General features: G+C 34.3%; 2 protein-coding genes across 2 annotated transcripts; both read right to left on the reverse strand.

Moving 5' to 3' along the window:
* Window positions 1–1,743: 1,743 nt before the first annotated feature.
* LOC132192207 (3'-5' exonuclease) lies at window positions 1,744–3,801 on the reverse strand. Its single transcript, XM_059607480.2, has 2 exons — window positions 3,678–3,801; window positions 1,744–2,676 (listed from the first exon to the last, which is right to left on the reverse strand). The coding sequence occupies exon 2, from the start codon at window positions 2,640–2,642 to the stop codon at window positions 2,010–2,012; it is 633 nt and encodes a 210-aa protein (XP_059463463.2). The 5' UTR covers window positions 2,643–2,676; window positions 3,678–3,801; the 3' UTR covers window positions 1,744–2,009.
* An 11,285-nt stretch (window positions 3,802–15,086) lies between these two features.
* LOC132192106 (phosphatidylinositol 4-kinase gamma 8) lies at window positions 15,087–22,591 on the reverse strand. Its single transcript, XM_059607323.2, has 3 exons — window positions 22,350–22,591; window positions 22,054–22,173; window positions 15,087–16,968 (listed from the first exon to the last, which is right to left on the reverse strand). The coding sequence occupies exon 3, from the start codon at window positions 16,920–16,922 to the stop codon at window positions 15,288–15,290; it is 1,635 nt and encodes a 544-aa protein (XP_059463306.2). The 5' UTR covers window positions 16,923–16,968; window positions 22,054–22,173; window positions 22,350–22,591; the 3' UTR covers window positions 15,087–15,287.
* Between the last annotated feature and the right edge of the window lie 818 nt (window positions 22,592–23,409).

Here is a 23,409-nt window from a genome sequence, read left to right on the forward strand (position 1 = left end):
TTTAAGATCTCCATCAACCTTTTTGCTAAATAGATATAAAAAATGGCTATGAAAACATAATTATACCCGTCAATAAATTTTTTAGTTTTTTAAACAAAAAAAAAAAAAAAAAAAAAAAAAAGAGGTTGGGGGTACCCAACCTAGCTATGATAGTGGCCGTTGGTAGCTATACCTTGCTCGTGTTCCACTGATAGAGGGGATGGCCACAAAGGGTTAACTACGAGCTACCCGAACTATTGGAGAAGTGGCTCGAACCCACCCACTAGCTAGGGTGGTTAGGTTGGATCCCAACCACAATCCCTTCTTTATTTTTTTCTATTTTTTAATATGATGTACATAATTGTTTTCACAATCATTTTTATTATTTGTTGGATAGAAAAGAACACAACTCCCAAATTAAGAATGACCCTAAACTAAGGTCTCAAACCTATCAAATTAGAAATTGGGGTAATTTTAGAACCAAAACTACCAATAACACATGAATCATGACCTAATTTCCCATTATTTAAATTGGTTGAATATCTTTGCTCGTGCACATAAATTAACCACATGGAGGTATTAATCGGCCTCTTTTGCTCCATGAACTCATGGAAAGATAAATGCCCTGACTTGCATCAAATTTGCAAGATACACACACAACTTCAAATAATGCATCAACATTTGTTAATTTAAAATGATTAAAAGCTAAAAACATGATTTTCTACAACATAAGGCTGTCTTTAAATTCACAAGACAAAAAAAAGAGTCTTTACCTATCCCTTCTCTAAACCACCTTTGAATCTCTGCATCTAGTATTGGCCAAATTATGCGTATCAGCCTCAATGATCAAATCCCTAGGCTTCCCAAACATCTTCCCACAGGTTTAGACTAGCAAATAAACTTCATTTCAAACCAAAATGCTAATTCAGACCATGGCTCTTGATATGCAATAATGTACACTAATCTGTTGGTTTGACTAAATGCCTGCAGTGCCCACTATAATAACCAAATTCCTTTACAAACAAATAGGAACACATCTTTAAAAGATCAAACCATGAAAACAAGATCAATGACATCGAGGCCATTTGATTAGTGAATCTGAAAAACTTCAAACTGATTGAATCTACCTAAAGGAGACCCTGCAGTCCTTTGGTTAATGGAATTTCCCATCCAACTTGTTTACACTAACTAGAGGACTCCCACATAGTAAGCACATTTTTAGCTCAGAATAAATGGTTGTTGGGCACTGTAATAAACTTACTAAAAGTTTACACTGTAATAGCTCAGAATAAAAGTTTATACTAAAAGTAGCACAGCAAGTGCTACCATAACCCTGTCCCTACCAACATTGTGTATACAAAGCATGACTAAGTCCAAACTCATGAAACCATATCAACCGCCAACTACCAACACTATCACAATCCTTCTCTACCAACATCAGAACTGCGCCCACTTGTCACTGCCACTATTTTATTCTATGTGCCATGGTACCATCACCATGCTTCTTCATCCAAATCCAAACCATGATCACCATAGTTGCCATGCTGCAACTCCATACAACAAGACTTCATTCCCCTCTTGCACTATTGGCACAGCTAATGGGGATGAGCACCAACCAATGCATGCTCATCCACAAATAACAGTATAGCAACTCACTAAATCAATTAATAAATTCACAGAATTCAAAAATACCATCCTCATTCAATGTGTATACCATTTCAGATTAAACAGAAAATGCAATCATGGTCAAACAAGTCAAAACTCTAAACGTAATTCAACCTTGTAAGGACAAAGAAATGTCACCAAACAATTTAATCCCTAGAAAGAAAAAAGAAATGGAACACATAATGGCACCGTACTAATCCAAATTCCAAAGCCCACCATCCAAGTTCCATATTCCATATTCATGAAACCCACAAAAGAAAAATCACACTAATATTCACACAGACACAAAACCATCCCAAATATTGTCCAAACTCTTTCATCCAAGAAACCCACCAAAACCCACATCCCAAAATCCAAGAATAATCCTAACCTGCTGCGTTTAAACACTTCCCAATCTCAAAAGACAGAAAAGCATCAAGACAAGCGTACTGCACCTGAGCATGAGTAAGCCACATATTGTCCCACCTACTCATCGTAACTCTTTTCGGCTTCGTAAGCTCCTTTCCGAGCACCTCCATGACCAAGCCCCTCAACCCAGCATTCCTCAGCTCCCTCACCCCCAACTCCTCTGCAGCCAGAACCCGAAGATCAACTGCATTGGCCACTCCCAACCCATAGTCTTCCAAGAGCCTCTCAGCGTCGCTCTCTATGCCGACCCCCACAAAGGTTAAACTGGCATCGCCCAGAAAGTTGACAAGAGAGGGGGGAATGAAGGGGGCATGGATGAGCTGGAAGATGAGGCAGCGGCCGTCAACGCAGAGTTGCAGAGTGGCGACGCGGTTCTGGTAGCTGTTGAAGCTGGGGCGCCACTCGACGTCAAGTCCGACAATCATGCGGTGGGGACGGCTCTGGTAGATTTGGTAGGTTTCTGTGAGCCAAGTGTTGACCATGGAAGGGGTTTGGGTGACAAGAGTATGGATATTGTCCGTGTAGAACGACACATCGTAGAGGTTGTGAGAGTCGTTGGGGAGCTGGTGGTCGAATATGCTGACTGTCATGGTGAATGAGTTTGCACAGAGAGCGAGGGTGTGACTGCAAGAGAGAAGGGAAACAACGGTCTTTGTTAGAGCATTCACAGAAACCTCAGCAAATGTACTAGCCAAAATAGCTAAACAATCACATTTCTATATTTTAGCTATCCACATTCTCAAAGCACCAATCAATCTTAGCATTTTAGCTATCTACTTTCACTATTCCATTTAAATGTTCTCTTTTAAATATTTCTTATTTATTTTTATTTTTTTGATAAGTAATAGGGAGTATACTGAAAGTTGATAAGTAATGGCCAGTCTTTTAACTATTTCTTTATTCTTTCTCAAACAATCATATTTTTGAGAATTTGTCATTTCCAAATGGTCATATTGTTTAAAAATTTGTCATAGTTGAAGCAGCCTCAATTTGCACAGAAACTATACAGTTGGTTATTAATACGTTATTTAGTTGAAATCTAAGAAAACCAACTTCTACAACAAACAGTTGTAACACAAAATTTATTTCCTTTTTCTCCTAATTTTAGGCCATCGAACACATCATTAATCGTCCTCAGATTACTTTACAATAAACCTTCTGCTTAAGAAGAAAAATATTTTCTCCGAATTGGAACCAAATCCACATTCTATTCATAAAAACATGCATATTTTCGGGAAGCAAAGAGAACCTATTAGGCTAAACTGAACAAAAAAGCACAACAAGACAAAGATTAAAGTAAAATCCAACTGAAACCCACTTAAGGAAATTGAAAGAAATAGCACAAGCAAAGCAAACCCTAGAATCCCAAATGCCAAACCAACATCGGCCCCACAAAACTTGAACCCAAATCCCATAACTGGAGAGGTTCATAATCCAAACACATTTCCCAAAAAAGCTAAAATTACAAGCAGCACACAACTTTGAACCACGAACAAAATGAGCAAAGACACATACGGATCTTCTTTCTTGAGCACAGTATTTCACACAAAATGGAAAATTTTAACGAGGTAAGAAATAGAAGGGGAGAAAGTGTTATCTTCGAGGAGAGAGAGAGAGAGAGGTACCGAAGCTGGTTCGCCGCCGGTTGATGGAGGACGATGGAGCTGCAATGCGGGAGAAACAAATGTGTTGTTTGCCTATCAGAAACCGGCTTAATAATGTGCTTTTTTTGGTTTAATCAAATCAACTTTCAGAGTTGGAAATACATTTGATACCTTTTCCTTTCAAAAATATACCAAAAGAAAAAGATTAATAAAATAACATTTATTCGTATTTATTAGGCCATTATCAAATCTTTCTTCTTTTTTTTTTTTTTTTTTTTTTTCTTTTTTTTTTAAAGGGATCAAATCTTTCTAAGAGCATTTATAATGGAGGAGTCATATATTTATATAAAATGGCTTTTCAAAATTCATTTTTATCTAGTTTAGCTAAGTTATTTTTAAATGTCTCTACATCTGATTAACTATATTTCTATCTATTCTATTAAAATATTATTAAAAGCAATAAAAGTTTTGAGAAAAAGAGAACATATGAGAGGAAAAATGAGAAAAGTTTTGGAAAAAAAAGAACATGCTGAGAAATAGTAGGAAAAGATTTTGGAAAAAGCGAAAATAAATGAGAGAAACGATGAAAAATAAAATAGTTCTATTGAAAAGTGCTGCTACATTTAGCTTTTTTTTTTAGCTCTTCCAATCAAATATCTATTTTACATTTTCTTTTGGCTAATCCAATGTAGGGGTTTTTTAAACATTTAAAGAGTCATTTTAGATAAAAGTAACATTTAGCTCTTCTATTGGGAATACTCTAAATGACTACTAATTTTTATTGAACTTTATTTTTAAAAAAAAAAAAAATGAAAAAATGAAAAAACATTTTACTCCCAAACTATCCACTCATTTACACTTTGACCTCCAATATTTAAAAGGTGACACTTGACCCCCCCCCCCCCCCAAACTTTCAAATTGTTGCAATTCTACAATTCTGACTTTTTTTTTTCTTTCCAAAATGCCCCCCATCCCAAGTTTTATTTTTAAAAAATAAATAAATAAATAAATAAATTTAAAATTTTTTAAAAAAAAATTAAAAAATTAATGGGTGATCGGTCACCTCAGTTGGGCCTAGGGGTGGCTTCGGCCACTCCAGATCGGACACCCCTTACTTTTATTTTTTTATTTTATTTTTTAACTTAGGAGCATTAAGTTAAAAAAAAAAAAAAAAAAAAAAAAAAAAAAAAAGGTCAAAATGGTCAAATTACAACAATTTGGAAGTTTGGAGGGTCAAGTATCACTTTTTAAACATTTGAGGTCAAAGTGGAAATAGATGGATAGTTCATGGAGTAAAATGTATTTTTTTAAAAAAAAACTGTTTTATTTTGATTCTTATAATTAGCAGTCTATGCATTAGTCAAATCAAGAATTCAATAATTTTATAATCAAGGAAAAAATAATTTTACAATCATGAATGCCAATATGGGATATGTAATTGAGATCTACAGGTAAGAATATCACTCAAATACAAAAATTATAAGGATAATAACTACATAATCCCCATAAATAAAGGATACAAATTTTAAGACATCAGTGACTCAGATATTCAATCGATAAATGATCACCCTTAGTCTTCAAGAGGTAGTTCAATTGGCTGGGACCACGCTTAATGAAGCGGAGGTTATTAGTTCGAATCTTCTTCCACCCTCTTGTGCCGACATATTAAAAATAAATAAATAAATAAATGATCACCCCTATCGAAAACCCTATACGAAAACCTTATATCGAAAACTCTATAAAAGGGATGCAAGCATCCGGTAAAAACAGATCCTTTGAGACTCTTATAGTCTTACTATTTTAAAGGTAACTCGTCACCTGTCAAGCCTTGACACATTTCATTTTAATTCTTTATACAAGCCCCTATTCAACTCAAATTCAAATCTAATACCCTTGAAAGAACTTTAAAATAAATAAAACGTCTCCGCTCCCTAAAAGTCTCACCGATCACTCACAAAAAATTCACAATTCAAAAAAAAAAAAAAAAAAAAAATTGAAGATTACTAGAAACGAAATGATGCCATTTCTAATAATTACATGATTATTAACAATGACCATGAATTTTCGTTGGCGACTAAAATGCTATCATTCACTAATAATTGTAAAGTTAGCAACAAATATAAGTTTTTTTTTCTTTGCTCGTAAACCAAAACATTACATATAATTAATTAGAGACGAAAAAGATGTTACTTGTTGGAGATAAAGACCAAGATAAGTCACAAGAGGAACCACAAGATAATATTTATCTTATAGTCTAGGAGATTACATTTATTAAATATATTATTAATGGCAAAGTTCACATACTCCCCTCAAACTACCACCCAATTGACAATGTCTCTCCACACTTTTAATTGTGACAATGTCTTCTCCAAATTGCCAAAACAGTGTCAATGTCCCCCCTCAAGGCTAGCAAAAAGATAAAAATGTCCTTATATATTTGAAATTTTTTTTAAAAAAAATTAAGGTTTTTTTTTTTAAAACAGAAATTTTTATTTAAAGAAAAACTATTTTTTAAAAAAAAGAAAAAAAAGAAATTTTTTATTTTTTTAAACGGAATTTTTTATTTAAAAATTGAAAATTTTATATTTTTTATATTTTTAAATTTGGGCACCTCTTGAATTTTTTTATTTTTTTTATTTTTTATTTTTCAGTTTTAGGTTTTTTCCTAGAAGTCTTAGTAATTTTTGTTTTTATTTTACTAAGGATAGTTTTGTCCTTGGAAGATATTGACAATATTTTGGTAGTTTGGAGAGAACATTGTCACAATTGAAAGTTTGGAGGACGTGGTAGTTTGAGAAGGTATGTAGACTTTCTCCTATTATTAAATTTATTGAAATGAAAGGAAAAGAGAGAAGAGAGATAACGGAAGCATATAATAAACTACATTATATATTCCCTTCTATATTTTGATATGTTTACATAGCTCTCTATTTATAGAGAGAAAAGAAGTAGTGGACAAGAAACTCTAAACTAAACCCTATAATATATAAGGAAACATAATAAATTAGAATAAGATCAAATATTCTAACAGTATTTTTTGTTCATATTCTACTTCAACATTATCTGTTATTAGTTAGATCTCATATTCTAGTTTAGGGTTTAGTATTCTCTACTTTTAGAGACATCCATTTATCAAATTGTAAGTGAACTTAAGCTTTCTTTCAAAGATAACTATTAGCACCAATAACTATTTTTATAAATTGGAGTGTTACATTTTTAGTAACAAATAATGTAAGAAGTGAAGAAAGAAAGTTTGCATTACCGCCTAGGCATGAAATAAAGTGATGCCGCGTGTTGTGAAATTTTAAATGTACTCGTAAGTGCATGAATCGTTTTAAATATAGGGTTGCAAGTGCGAGGTCGAACCCACAAGGACTTGTATAATTGTAGGAAAACTAACTAAATCTTAACTAAATAAATTCTAATTTAGTTCAATAAAGATGCAGTCGTTGAGAAATAAAAAGTAAACAATGCAACTAATCTAAACAGAATAAATAATTAAAGCAGTAAACTATTAAGATAAAAATAACCAAAGTAAACCAAAAATTAAATTAACTAAAATAATTTAATAAAAGTGAGATATGATAAAATTAATGGGAAAAACACTAAGGCTTTGGGGATCCACCTTGCATTATATTACGTATTCTTGAGACATATATTTTAAGTAGAAATTCAATTCTCCTAATTGGAAGATAAAAGAATTAAGCACCAATCAAATATAAAATAGACTGAATATGGCTTTGTTGAGAATTTGATTTTTAATAACAATGTGACAATAAATTATGCACTTAATATATTTCTGAATCATAACAAATCAAACAAAGAAAGCATTTCATATAAACAAAAATCATAATGAGTCAAAATAAACTTGTCCCGTGAAATTATTCTCAAATTAAAAAGCATCCTCAAAATTCAGTCATTGATATGTGAAGAACAACAACAGTCTCAAGAACACATAATAAAAATACTAGGCTTCACCCCTAGCTAGATATTTACATAATATTAAAATACTTAATAATGTATAAATAAAAAGACATGGAAAAGAAATAACTTGAATATTAGAAATAAATCTTCCTCCTCTGATTCTTCTCTACGGCAACTCCTCTTCTTTCCCCTATAGGATATCCCCTCTCTTGTGCAGCTTATTGCTCTATTTATAAAGGGTCAAAGAAAACCGGAGTAGGACCATTTCCAGTCTATTATGGACCGGAGAATATTCAGTTCATGGCTAAGATTTCATTTTAAAAATTTTATGGCCACAAATGGGACACATATCCTACTAATAAAAATAATAATAAAATATTATTTTAAATTTTTTTAAAAAAAATTAATAAAAAAATTAAGAAAAAAAAAAAAAGAAAAAGAAAGGGTGGCTGGCCACCATAGGGGGTGACCGGCCACCCCCATTTTGAGTAGGGAGCCACCCCCAATGGCCGGCTAGGGAGTAGCCGAACCACCCCCATGGCCTATAGAGGTGGTTCGGCCACCCCCATCTTGCAAAAAGGGGGTGGCTTCGCGCTCGGCCACCCCCAAGGGCCAAGTTAAAAAAAAAAAAAAAAAAAATGGTTTGGCCCTTGGAGGTGGTCACCCCCAAGGGCCAAAGCCACCCCAGACCGGCCAGTATTCGGCCACCCCTTGCCCCAAAAGGGGTGGCCGAGCCACCCCCAAGGCTCTTGGGGGTGGTTTGGCCACCCCCTTTTTGCAAGATGGGGGTGGCCGAACCACTCCCATAGGCCATGGGGGTGGTTCGGCCACCCCTTGGCCAGCCATTGGGGTGGCTTGAGACACCCCTAACCAAAATGGGGGTGGTCGGGTGGCCAGCCACCCTTTTTTTTAAAAAAAAAATTTTAATTTAAAATAATATTTTATTATTATTTTTATTAGTGATATATGTGTCCTCCCATTTGTGGTCATAAGATTTTTTATATGAAATCCTAGCCATGAACTGGATATTCTCTGGTGTATAATGGATCGGAGAGAATTCCAAGAAAACCCTTTCCTAGTTGAATTTGTATTTCTCGTATTGGACTCCACTATATGTACCGTACCGGCCTTCATCCCCCCCCCCCCCCCCCCCCCCCCCCCCCTTTTTTTTTTAAAAAAAAATTTATTTATTTGGTTTTCCTTTCTTTCTTTCTTAGTTAGCCTTCAATGGGGCCCCACGTGCTTGACTTCTTCATTCGGTAATTGGCTTGCTTTTATTTTGAGCCCACACGTAGGCAACTCTTGAGTGGTGTACCAAATAGCACAACTCCCCTAAATACTATTTATCTCATTTTTTTCAAAAAAATTAATATAAAAATATTTTCACTTTTTATATCATATTATTTACGTTTTACTTCTATTTAAATAAAAAATTACTACAAAACAATTTTTTTTTTAACTTATTAATACTACTTTTTCATTTTTATATACCAATCATTATTAATTTTTTTTATTATTATTTAAAATGAAGGAACAGTGCCATGTTATTTAACAAATAGGGCCTTTAAGAAGCAATTCTCATGCCTTGTTCATTCTTTTTTTCTTGTTTAGCAGCTTGCTTTTGTTTGCTTGGCTTGGCTTTCTGTCTTGTAGCTTTGGTAGTGCTCCAATTGTTATTCTTTTGATTTTTATAATTCTAAAAAGACAATTCCTTGATTTATGATATATTTTTAAGCTTACATTTAATAATTAAATATTATTTTACAATTAAATATAAAATATAAGATTTTTTTTTTTTTTTGACATATTCATACAAGGGAAGGGGGAGAGAGATTCAAAGTAGTAACCTCTGCTTCATGAGTCGTGGTTCACAGCCGATTGAATTATCCCTTGATGACAAATGTAAGAATTAATCTAAAATAAAATATGATAAAAGTTATTTTAATAGAGAAAATAGACACTTTTAAGGTATTATTACTGCATTTTAGTAAATTTCTTTTAAGCTATTATCACCTATTTTAGAACACAAACCTCACAAGTGTATATGCACAACATTAGGAAATATTCAGTTAGGAAAAAAATTTCCGTTTCAAAAAAAAAAAAAAAAAAAGGTTGGGAAAAAATTTCATTTATAGAATGTAAATCTTGATTTATGTTAGGAAAAAAAATTCAGTATTATGGGGCAACCAAAAAAATAATAATAACGTCACTCAAAAAAATAATTGTTGATTTATGTAAAGCTGATTCAAGTGTTCTCGTTTGGTGGGTGGACGTGGATGTCACCTCTTCAAAAGGGATATGCTAGAATCTAATAAAAACTTCATATTTTGCCCATAAAAGTTCACGTGGCAAGATACCACATCATCTTCTTTTTGTTTTATCTTTTTTCCTAAAAAAAATGATATAGCATTTTGCTAGACTTTTATGGGCAAAATGTGGAGTTTTTATAAGATTCTAGCATTTCTCTCCTCAAAAACATTAATTACTCAACCCAACAAGCAGTAATTATAGAGAAATGATAAAAACACAACCTTTTGGCATAATTTTAACCAAACTTTTTCCTTATCTGGTCATTTTAAAAAAATAATAATAATAATAATAAAATAATAAAAAATTGCTTAAGCAATAACATCCTATGTGGTCCTTTTTTTTCTTTTGTATTTTTTTTTTTTTCAAAAAAATAGCCTTTCTTCATAATAATGACCATTTTTTTTTCAAAAAAAAAAGGCCATTTTATGAAGAAAAATATCATTTTTTTTTTTAAAAAAAAAAAAACCAAATAATAAAGAACAACATAGGATGTTATTGTTTTAGAATATTTTTAATTTTTTTTTTTAAATAAAAAATAAAACGTTGTGCCAAAAAATTGTGCCTTTATCATGCATCGTAATTATAGAGCTTTCTTCTTTTTTGTTTCTCCTTTGTGCTAAGGTGCTAAGTTCAAAATTGCAAAAGGCGAAAAGACAAGGACGGCTAAGGGGAGTTCCTACTTCGGTAGGTGGTCCGCAATTGAATCATTTACTTTTTGCGGATGATAGTTTGCTGTTTTGTAAGGTTAATCAAGTTGAATGGCAGTGCCTGTTTGACCTTTTGGTTGTCTATGAAAGCACATCGGGGCAGAGGTTAAACAAAGATAAAACATTTTCTTTAATCGAAATACAAGTCGGGAATCACGAGAGTGGTTTCTTCAGTTGACAGAACTTCCTGAATCTCAACGGTTCGACACATATTTGGGGTTACTAGCTTTAGTAGGGAAATCACGTACAAGTGAATTTCATAAATATTATTGACAGAGTCCGGAGGAGGGTGTTAGATTGGAAGACTAAATTCTTATTCCTTTCAAGGAAGGAGATATTGTTAAAAGCGGTGATCCAGGCCATTCCTACCTACAGCATGAGCGTATTCCTATTACCTAAAACCCTATGCAAAAAGTTAAACTCCTTGATGCAGGAATTTTGGTGGGGTCATAAGGTAAACGAAAGGAAGATTCATTGGATTAGTTGGAAGAGAATGGGGTTTGCAAAATCTCAAGGGGGTATGGGGTTTAGAGATCTTCATTGCTTTAATAAAGCTCTTTTAGCAAATCAATGGTGGAGATTATTGCAGGATCCGGAGAGTTTGGCAGGTTGTATTCTACGGGCTAAATATTTTCCTAGGGGATCCCCGTTGATTGCAAAATTGGGAAGTCGACCATCTTATGCATGGAGAAGTTTAATTGCAGTTAGAGAACTATTTTCAGAGGGATTGATATGGCATATTGGAGATGGGCGTGTAGTGCGAATATGGGAGGATAAATGGCTCCCTCGGCCTACTGTCCAGTCGGTGTGTTCTAGATCACCAAGGGATGCAAAGGTGGAGGCCCTTTTTGACTCAGATATGGTAGGGGGGGGGGGGGGGGGGGGGGGGGAGTGGAACAAAAACTTGATACAAGAAATTTTCAATGAAGAAGAAGTTGCGTTGATTTGTAGTTTACCAATGAGTAGATATTGTAGAGCTGAAGAGTTGATTTGGAGACCCACTACCACTGGTATGTTCACTGTCTGCAGTGCATATCACATGGAAAAGGATAGGTAAGCAGCAAGATTGGGAGAGGGATCTAGTTGGTTAGGGTACACTAATTTGTGGAAGTCTATTTGGGGTCTTCAAGTGCCAAACGCATCAAAGGTTTTTATGTGGAGGGCCTCTTCTAATATACTTCCTACCAAAGACAATCTTCTCAAGAGGGGTATAGTTATAGATGACTCTTGTATTTTTTGTAATAGGGAGAAAGAAATTGCTTTGCATATCCTATGGGAGTGTCCTCCTTTGATGGATGTATGGGATGTTTGTGCCAGAAGTATCCAGAAGTGTGGTGGTTTTCATGCGTTTTTTTTTTTGAAGTTGTGGATGATATCATTCACAAATGCAACAAAGACGAGTTATATTTTTTTGCTATAACAACAAAGAAGATAGTGACACAAAGATATATGTGGTTCGGTCTATGACCTACATCCACAAGATCAAGTCCTAAAGCTGCATTAAACTCTTATTTCTTTGAGTAATATTTACAATACAACATGCTTCTATTTATAGGAGAATCATGTTGAATACAAATAGACTTCTACTCTAGCTAGATTAGCTTGGTGATAATCTTTAATTATTCACCAGTAACTACAGTGATATTCTTCAACTGTAAGTCAATAATGGTCTTATACTGTGACTATTATTTTTAAACTTCATGATATACTCTAATATATATATATATATATATATATGGAAAAATATAAAAAAGCCCCCCAAACTACCAGCCGTTTTCGATTTAACCTCCTAATATTTTAAAAGTGATAAAGTAGTCCCCAAATTACCAAACTATTGCATTTTGGCCACTCTGTTAGTCAAAACCATCAGTTTGGACGGAAACTGCAAAATGACGTCGTTTTGTTATGGGTAAGTTACTACAATGCCCTTTTATGAAAAAAAAAAAAATTTGGGAAAAATATAAAAAAGCCCCCCAAACTACTAGCCGTTTTCATTTTAGCCTTCTAATATTCAGAAAGTGATAAAGTAGCCCCCAACAAAACGACGTCGTTTTGCAGTTTTCGTCCAAACTGACGATTTTGACTAACGGAGTGGCCAAAATGCAATAGTTTGGTAGTTTGAGGGGTTACTTTATCACTTTTGAAACATTAGGTGGCAAAATTGAAAACGACTAGTAGTTTGGAGAGCTTTTTTATATTTTTCCCTATATATATGATAACCATTAGGGTAAAGTCCACATACCCCCCTAAAATTACTACCAAATTGACAATGTCCCCTCCAAATTACCAAAACATTGTCAATGTCCCCCCTAAGTTTAGCAAAAAGATAAAAATGCCCCTATATATTTCTCAATAAGACAAAAATATCCCTATAAATTAAACAATAAATAAAAATAAAAATATTATTTTTTATTTTTTAAAAAAAGGAAAAATTTTAAATTAAAAAGTAGGATTTTTTTCTTAATTTTTTTTTAAACGAAATTTTTTAATTTTAAAAAAAAAAACGAATTTTTTTTAAAAAACAAATATATATATTTTTTAAATGGAAATTTTTTTTTTAATTTTTTTTTTTAATTTTGTTTTAGAAAACCAAAATTTTTATTTTCTTAGAAGAAAATTATTAATTTTTTTCTTAAGACGGAAATTTTTATTTTTTAAAAAAATTATAAAACAAAACAAAAATTTTCAATTTTTATAACAAAAAAAAAAAAAAATTGGAATTTTTAATTTTTTTCTTATAAAAATGATTTTTTTTAAAAAAATTTAAATGCGCCGCCCTTTGGATTTTTTTTTTTTTTTTGAAGGTTTAGGTTTTTTCTAGAAGTTTTAGTATTTTTTATTTATTTATTTTACTAAGGGTAGTTTCGTCATTGGAAAGAACATTGATAATTTTTTGTAGTTTGGGGGGGATATTGTCACAATTTAAGTTTGGGGGGGTCATTATCAATTGGGTGATAGTTTGAGGGGGTACGTGGACTTTCCCCTAACCATTATGTACATATATTGACCAATATGCAAACACCGATAAATTTATCGGCGTAGATGGACGTTGACTCTTTCCGTAGCATTTTGGTAAATGTAATTCTGAGACACCACCACATAGCTTGTCATTTCTAAAAATTGAAGTAACACTTGCATCCAAAAAAATCTCTTCACTTGGCACTTTCCCCCGAGATCATTATGGGAAAGATCGAGATACTTAAGTATCTGTTGAAGCTATATGTCAATTATAAGCATATCTTGAATAATAAATAAAAAAAATCACAAAATTAATGCATTGAAATTGTAAATTTTGAAGAAACGTTTGTCGACAATGAACAAACCAATAATCTAAAACAACCTGAGCAAAAAGGAGTACCTTCAGAAATATGCATGTTACAACTAGAGAAGCCCCAGAATTCATCTTTCCGTAAAGAATTCATCAAGAAAATATTCAATGTAAAATAAAAACGCAAAAAACAATCTCTCCCTTGTCAACTATATCTATATTTCAATATACTCATTGAAATTGTTTTTTTTTTTTTTTTTTGTAATAAATAGCTGCATTTAATTTTTGTCAAAATGTTCATGAGTCATGACGCCTTTGGGTCAATAATTTTTCTTTTTATAAAAATTAAAAAATAAAATAAAATCTCATACCAATAAGACTAAAAAAAGGTAGTCAATTACAAAATCTCCAATCAATAACATGATTTCAAACTTTTTTTCTTTAAAAAAAAAATTATTTTATAAACGGGTTAATCTAGTCACTCATGAGTTAAGCAGGTTGACTAAGGATTGACCCGTTTAATAAATGGCTCAGGATTGACCCATCTACTAGCCCATTAGTGACTAAAATTCGATTATGCTAAACCTTAATCCTCTAATTTTATATCGAGTTCGCGAGTTATGTAAAAAATTGCCAATCCTAACCATTTTTCTACCATCATTTTACTATGTGCTACATCAACAAATGAGAAAGTAGTACGATATATAACATTACTCATCCCATAACCATCGATCTCAATCTAGATAAACACATAGATATTTGTAGAATTGATACGCTGCATATATGGGATTTAAAATTCAAGGGTGGAATGGCCAAAGCCAAGTATGCGCAAAATGTTGCATATAGTATGGAGGTGGTGACGGAGCTATAGGGGGGCTAGTGTGGGGCCCTACATCAGCCCTCTCTAGCAAAAATTTCTTTTTAAAAATGCTTCTTCTTTTTTTAATTTAAAAAAAAAAAAAAAGAAAAAAAGAAAAAAGAAGAAGCTAGTGTACACATTCTTCGTGATTCAAGGGATTTGTAAGACTAGGCTAATTATATATAAAAATGATTTTCACCATCACACCATGCAATATGTTCTATAACTAAATAGATCCAATTAATCATATATATTCAACAATATATGTCAATGATAAATCCTTCCAAAATCATGTGCAAGAAGGTAGACCATTTTTTTTTTTTTTTTTTTTTACAACCATATATATATTATATATATCTGGAAAGAAAGAATAATATAGTGAAATTAAGGTACCTAAAATGGAAGGATGGCTTTTCACCAATCACTTTTCCATTCTTGCCCTATAAAATTTATATATCTACAACCAACTCTAGCCATCTGGCAGATAATGTACACTTAATTAATTAAGTTTATTTTGTTATATATTATATTATATTATATTATATTATATATTTCCAAGTCCCTCAAAACTTGCAAGAAGTTCCCAACCTCTGCCTCATGCTGGTGCACGTTTTGGCTTCAAACACGTCGGGCAAAAGCTCTTCAAAAACCTCCAAAAACAACTCCCATTCATCTTCGCTCAACTCTTCAAAAGAAATCCCTCCACTTTCATTGTTATGGTTGGGTACTGAGAAACTCACGCTCTTCATAAACCCCCCTCCTACCTTATAGCTCTCGTCGCCGCCGCCATTTTCATTTGCTTTGATATCATCATAATTGTCATGAAAAGGGTCGTTTTCTTCATACAACGGCGGCAATGCTGCTGCAGCATCAGGCAACACAAAATGGTTCTTCAACAGTTTAGGAACCTCAGTGAAAGAAGTATCTTCTTCGCCTTCATTGTCGTCAAACTGAAACATCTCACCTTCTTTTCTCGTTTCTTCTCTCCAATCATCACAACAAATAATATGATCTCCATCTCCAGGCAAACTCGCCTTCGCTTGTGCACAGAGAATCTCTAACGCGCTTAGATTCTCCTCGTCGCAGCGGAACTCCCGAGTCATCATCTCGGCAATGTCGGCGAGACAAAGCCCGGCAGTCGCAGCTCGCTTCAAGAAAATGGTGCAGAGAACAAACACACGGATGGAAGATTCCCTTATAGAAGGAATCTCAGTTCTTATAAGATCGGCATCTTTGAACACATCAAGATTCGATATGTAATCCATTTCGTGCTCGGAAAAAGGAACCAATGCTTGAGGCCAATGCAGCCACTCAAAATATGGATCATCAAGCCACTCAGGAAGGCAAAGCCCATGGTCGATCGGCACAAGCTCCGCAGAATTATCATTTTTCTTAACAAGTATATTCCCGGCGTGCCGGTCAAGATTCAGCAGCCTGACGTCAAAAATCCCAATCCGGTGAACCGACGCTACTGAGAAGCTGGAAGAACCCAACTCTCCGGCGTCGTATTTGTGGTGAACAAACCGTTGCAGCGACGCGATCTTATAATCCGCCACGCGAGCATCATCTCCATTGTTGACATGGAAATCGACGTTGGAGATTTTCACTAGAGCTGTCGGAGGAACCCCGGCAAAGCCGCCGTGGTCGAGAAGATAAGCCGCCAACTCACGCACGCCGGTTTCGCCGATTCGAACCGAGCGTTTCAAGCCGGGTTGGCCGAGCACCCGACCCGCAAAGCCTTTGGGGTTGTTGAAGGCTAAAGGCTCTTCGTCTACTGGCTTTGCCACCGCAATGTTATCGCCGTTTCGGTTCTGCAAGAAGTAGGTGCCGCCTAACCCTGTCGACACCGGCGTGGGACGGATGCCGGAGGCGAGAGCTACGGCGACCTCGACAACGAGAGCGCGTGCTCGTGGATCGTCGTGGCCGCCGACAATCTCGATGCGGGGATTGGTGTCGGCGGCGAAGTAGTCTTCCTCCGGTGCGGTGGTGATGGATAGGCATGGGGTGGATAAGCTCCGGTGGATGTGATAGCCTTCAAATATTGCTTGGTTTAAGGAGTGGGCTAGATTGGTTTGGCTAAGCTGAAGAAAATTGTGATCGATGTGAGTGTAGGATTGGAGCCTGCATCTCTGGGATCTGTTGAAGGGCTTAAATCCATGATGTTGATCAACAGCCACGGCCATTTCGGAGAATCTCATGCAGGTGAGATTGGCATGCCAAGTACAGCTCTTCTTGGAGGATCCCCTGAAGAATATATATTAGAGTTCTTCACTAGATTAGTCATCATGAATAAATAATAATAATAATAATAATAAGCACAAATTTTCTTATTGGGAGGAAATTTTCTTCAACTTACTCTAATAAGTGACAAGTGTCATTCAATATTTTTGGATTTCTAAAAAATTAATGTTCGGTTTCCTATACTAGTAAAATGACAATAAATGACTAAAAAAAAAAAAAACATGTGAGAGATACACATATTAGAGTAGGTTGAAGGAAATTTCATCCAAACTAATTTAGTGAAAATTTCTGTCCAAAAAAAAATTTATATGAATGAGATGGTAAAGTATGAAGGAGAAATATATTAAGATAGGTGAGCTAAAAGCAGGAATAAAAAAAATATTTAATTTTCTTAATAATAAACACAAGACAAGAAACCAAATAATTGTTTCTTAATAATTTTTTAATTTTCAACTCAATTACCTATCAAAATAGAACTCAACGCTTTGCCATATATAGCCACGTTGTTTTAGCTTCTACATTCCTACCGTTGTTACATTAAGAACTCTTTTATGTTGCTCCTAAAGGCTATTGCTCATGCCTAATCTTTTTAATGACGGATTTTGGTTATTGCATATAATAGATTTGTTCTATTTAAGGTTTGGGTAACAAATGATTTTTGTTACAATAGAACCAACAGCCAAGCCTTTTCTTTTTTTTTTTCCTGAACAAGGGCCAAGCTTAACTATTTTTGCCCCCATATATATATATATATATATATATATCAAATGAGAAATTTCACATAACCCCTTACAACTACCACTCAATTAACAATGTCTCCCCTCAAACTATCAAAACATTGTCAATGTCACACCCACCCCCCCCCCCCAAATGACCAAATTACCCTTAGTAAAATAAAAACAAAAAAATACTAAAACTTCTAGAAAAAACTTAAAATTAATATATATATATATATATATATATATATATATATATATATATATAATTTTCTTTTTTTTTTAATTTTGTTTTATAATTTTTTAAATAAAAATTTCCATTTAAAAAAAATTAAAAAAATTTCGTTTAAAAAATTTCGTTTTTTAAAACAAAATATTTTTTAAAAATTCGTTTTGTTTATATAAAAATTTCCCTTTTTTTAAGAAAATACATTTTTTTTAAAAATTATAATTTATTATTATTATTATTTTCAAATTTATATGAGTATTTTTGTCTTATTGAGAAAAATACAAAGGCATTTTTATCTTTTGCTAACCTTAGAAGGGACATTGACAATGTTTTGGTCATTTGTATTTTGGAATAGGGAGGCGTGAGGTTCTGTGTTGATATAGAGATGCTCCTTCTCTCTCCCGCTCCTTGTCGTGCAAAAGGTGAAGATGGTGATGTGAGATACGGAGGCATGATCAATGGAGGGTTTTTTTTTTTTTTTTTTTTTTTTCTATTCAAATATGGGAAATGGGTTACAGAGATCGAACAGCAATAAATGGGGTCATCCCAACAACAGAACTCAAACAAAAAATGCAGTACAAACATATAAAGAAACAATAGGCAATGATTTCATTCATGATCACAAAATAATCATAAACAAGCCGGGCCTTTCTAAGGGGGCCGCATACTAACAAACAATAAAATGACTTGATGAAGTGCCTCAAGCGATAAAGGCAACAATAACAGGGAAATGGTTGTTGCAAGAACGTTGATGAAGAACGAACACCAAAATCTATAGGAAATATGAAAGTCAATACCAAAATAAACTAAAATCAAAGAATCAGTCAAAATAAATTGAGTTGCTTTGTTGCCTAAGTTGGAAAATCATCAAAATTGGTCTATATCATTCTCCACGGGTTATAAAGAATTCATCCTTGAATTCAAATCGTCTTTTCCTCGATTTTTCGAATATCCAATCAATCTTTTTCATCTCGTACTTCTCAATAACAAAACAAATTGTTACCAAAAGATAAACAATTTGCAACCAATCACAACATAACTCTCCATAGTAAATCTGAAGTTCCTCACACCAACTTGAGTTAATCTTCACAAGCTCTTGATTATTTTTTTATCAATTCACTCTCCGTAGAAATCTTATAAAAATTATCAATTATTTCTTAGCAACAGGAAGTCAAATTTTCCTCCAACATGCCAAAACCAACATCAAGATTTTGTTTAGGAGAATTTGATAGAAAATTCTCAATCTCAAGAAAATCAATATAATTAATTTTCTCAAGACAACATTGAGATACTTCACTCTTTAGATTTTCGTCAACCGCATAGTGAACATAATTATCTTCAACAATTTTGACGGTATCTATCAAAAAAACTTACCTCCTATAACAAATCCTCTTCGTCAAGCTAGGTGTTGTGGATTGGTGGAAAATTCCAATCAACTGAAGAATCTCCCTCAACAATTTCATCTTCCTCCTCCTCCACATGATATATATTTGAGGCTCACTAACAATAGTCAAGGCAGCGAGTAGCTGGTCCAATGCATCAAGCCTCATCTCCCACCATTGAAATTGTGCCACCAGTTGCACATCACATGTTGCATCATTGCATTCATACACATTGCCAAGTACTTTGCTTTGTATCCAAGTTTCAAGATTTTTATTTTTCAATTCAGTTTGGGGAATAATATTTCAAATTTTTGAAGTTTTCATATGTTTTCTTTTGGCGGCTAGGGTTTTTCTCTTCCCTCATTGTTATTTTCTTTCTTGAGTCCCCTTTAGAACCTTCAATCTTAGTTCTTTGTTTACTGTCATGTGCTATTAAAACAATTCTATAGTTGGTATTAGAGCTTAGTATCTTCTTAGTAAGGGTGGGCGCGGGTTGGGCCAGGGCGGGATTCGGCCTTTTCCCCTACTTGACCCGCACCCTGCGGGTTTGGAAAATCTAACCCGCTACCCGGACAGAGTGAATAGTATCCACGCAGGTTTGAGTTTTGCAGGGCAGGTTGTGCGGGGCGGGTCGGATTTCGTCATGGAACTCCATGAACGAGTGGAGAGGTCTTTGAGGACCCCAAAAAAAGCTCAAGATTAACCCAGAAGATTAAGAGAAAAATATACGAAAAAACCAAAAAAGCTCAAGATTAACCCAAAAATATTCCCCAACAGCCGAAGACCCAAAGATTTCAGTCAACATGAAGAGAGCTCACAAAGCAGTGGTATGAGCTTTGCTGGTCAATGTTGGTCCACGAAGACGGAGACAAAGCAGAGAGTGAGAGAAGAGAGAAAAAGAAAAAAAGAAAAAGAAAAGAGGTAGTGGGGGGGGTGGTGGGAGGCGGCTAGAGATGAAAAGAGAGGTACTAGGTTTTTTTTTTTTCCTTTTATATGCTTATGCGGGGCGGGTCAGGTACCCACGGGAAAAAACTTCTATACCTACAACCTGCCTCGCCCCACACGGGTTGGATAAAATCCAACCCGAATCCACAAAAAAACCCTCAAAATCCGAACGGGGCAGGGCAGGTTCTTGCCCAGCTTTGGTAGAAAATTTTTAATCTCAAGAAAATGAACATAATTAATTTTCTCAAGACAACATTGGGATACTTCACTCTTTAGATTTTCGTCAACCGCATGTGAACATAATTATCTTCAACAATTTTGACGGTATCTATCAAAAGAACTTACCTCCTCTAACAAATCCTCTTCTTCAAGCTAGATGATGTGGATTGGTGGAAAATTCCAATCAACTGAAGAATCTCCCTCAACAATTTCATCTTCCTCCTCCTCCTCCTCCACATGAGATATATTTGAGGCTTGCTAACAATAGTCAAGGCAGTGAGTAGCTAGTCCAATGCATCAAGCCTCATCTCCCACCATTGACATTGTGCCACCAGTTGCACATCACGTGTTGCCTCATTGCATTTATACACATTGCCAAGTACTTTGCTTTGTATCCAAGTTTCAAGATTTTTATTTTTCAATTCAGTTTGGGGAATAATATTTCAAATTCTTAGAGTTTTCCTATGTTTTCTTTTGGGTGGCTAGGGTTTTTCTCTTTCCTAATTGTTATTTTCTTTCTTGAGTCCCCTTTACAACCTTCAATCTTAGTTTTTTGTTTATTGTCATGTGCTATCAAAACAATTCTACCATTGGTATTAGAGCTTAGCATCTTCATAGGATGATTTTTTTCATCAAATTTCATGGCCGGTGAGCATGGTGGGCGTGGGCAGTATCCGAATGAATACGTCCCCTACCACAAATGTAGTGTGCAATACGTGATGATTAAAGACTTGCAAAGGCAAGTTGTAGAATTAACTTAGTGTCTAGTGGTGTAAAACTTGGAGAGGAATCACGATTGGATGATTGTGACTCAGATTCCAGCTTAAGAACCCGTATCACAATCATGTTCTGGGTAGGGAACAATGTGGTTAGGATGAACAATACAGAGTCCTAGGCTTCAGAGTTAAGCTTCAAGAATTTTCAAACACTCTACAAGTTGAAGCTTTCATTGATTGGTTGGACGAAGTAGAGTGAATATTTCATTATAAGGAGGTTCTAGATCAGATGAAGGTGAAACTTGTCGCTATCAAGTTGAAGGGGTCGTGCATCCTCTTAGTGGGAAGTGATAGAAAAAGAAAAGAATTTCGACATCTAACAGTTAACAAGCTAAAAAATTAGCATTTAAAAGCAAAAGAACTCAAAAAATTTCACTAATATTCAAAATTCATTACTCAACTCCTGCCCCTTTGCCATACATTCACCACTCTTTTTATAATGGCAAATACAAGGCTTCAAAAGGAAAGAAACTAATTGATAGGATCATTCTAAAGATGTGCATTTCTTAAATATGGAAAACACAACTTATGCTAGCAATAATCTAAGAGAAATGTTACGGCTCTTCTTGGCGTTTTTCTAATGTTCTCCTGGTCCTACGTAGATATTGAGATAATTTGTTGCCTAAATTAGAAAATTCTCAAAATTGGTCTGCATAATCGATCTTGCATTCCCTTCTATGAAATTAAACTACAATATTAACTATTTATCAGAAAAACATATCAAGGACAACGCTCGACAAGAATAATATCATAAACACATGCAATGGGAAAAATTGCATCAGCCATCATGAACAACAAACTGACTAAATAAATTTTCTTACCAAAATTTTGCATACAGCCAGTCCAAAAAGTCTTATGCTGGACTCTGGTTCCTTGAATTTGTGGAGAACCTAGAGAATAAAGGCCAATTTCCGCCCATTTTTGCTTGAATCCAACATAACCTGCATTGTAGTACACAGAGGGATTAATGATTACTCCAAACAAAGAAAAATTGTAAACAACAAACAATTTCATATTATATTATCTTCTAAATTGTTAATTTTAAAATCGCAAACCCAAACGAGACCTAAGAATTATTTTTATTTGGAGAAATGAAGGAGATAGATATAAACCGGACCCTGAAGAGTGGTGAAGGCATTCTTCAGGGAGACGAACAGCAACGGGAGCGTGAGAGCAGCAGGTCTTCACCAAAAGAGGTACATCTACTCCGCGCCGCACCTAATCTTCTCTCTCCCGCCGCTGTTTATTTTATTATTTTTGATGCAAGAGAAAAAAGAAGATAAATTGAATTATTTATTATTAAGGAGGAAAAAGGCGGTGAGGCTTCTTCTCCTTCTCCTCCTCCTCCTCACTCCCGCCTCCTGGGCCTTCTCATCCCCTACCGTCCATATATTTATTTACTATTATAAATTTATAACTTCTTTTTTCCATGCTCACTATTTTCCTTCCAACCGTTACCCATTTTCCGACATTGCCGTTGGGCCTTTCTTTTTTGATCCTATAACTGTATTCCTTTTAAATTAATTTATTCTATTTTTACTATTTTTGTTTTTGAATAATGAGCTGGATGTATAAAGTAAATATAGTAATAAAAACGTGTAATTCTATATATTTGGTGCACGTGGATTGATTTTTTGGTCGGAAAAAACCCGTCATGATAATGATAAGAGAAGATAACACCGAGTTTTATGAATAGAAATTACTCAATAAAGATGTATTTTTAATTTCAAAACAAATTTAGGACTTTGCCATTTTGATCTGTTGCATGTTTGTTATTGGTTTCGCCAGTTGTCTATTTTTATCAAATTTGTCAATGTGTTGAAGGGCGCGGGTGTTTTAGACAGGGTGGCTAACTTCCCTTTAATCCACGAAGTTATCCTTAATAAGTATAAAGTTCAATTTGTTTATCAAAAAATAAATAAATAAATTTTACGCCTTAATATCTTAACTAAATTTATAAAATTTTCAATGTAGCCACACCGTTAATAATCTTCGTTTTTTTTTACAAAAAAATAGTGAAAAACATAACTACATCTTTTGAAAAACCAAAAAAGAAAGGGCTGGCCATAGCCATCCATGGCCCATTTGTTGACCCTTTTGCACCCCCATCTAGTTGGAATGGGGTGGCCAGCCAACCCGTAATGGCCCATAGTGTTGGCTTTTATTTTTATTTTTAT

This window comes from Corylus avellana, chromosome 10 (genome assembly GCF_965113065.1).
Source record: "Corylus avellana chromosome 10, dhCorAvel1.hap1.2, whole genome shotgun sequence".
Classification (NCBI taxonomy): domain Eukaryota; kingdom Viridiplantae; phylum Streptophyta; class Magnoliopsida; order Fagales; family Betulaceae; genus Corylus; species Corylus avellana.

Bases quoted from the DNA above. Each gene is read 5' to 3' on its own strand.
- LOC132192207 (XM_059607480.2), bottom strand. From the start codon at position 2,642: ATGACAGTCAGCATATTCGACCACCAGCTCCCCAACGACTCTCACAAC.
- LOC132192106 (XM_059607323.2), bottom strand. From the start codon at position 16,922: ATGAGATTCTCCGAAATGGCCGTGGCTGTTGATCAACATCATGGATTT.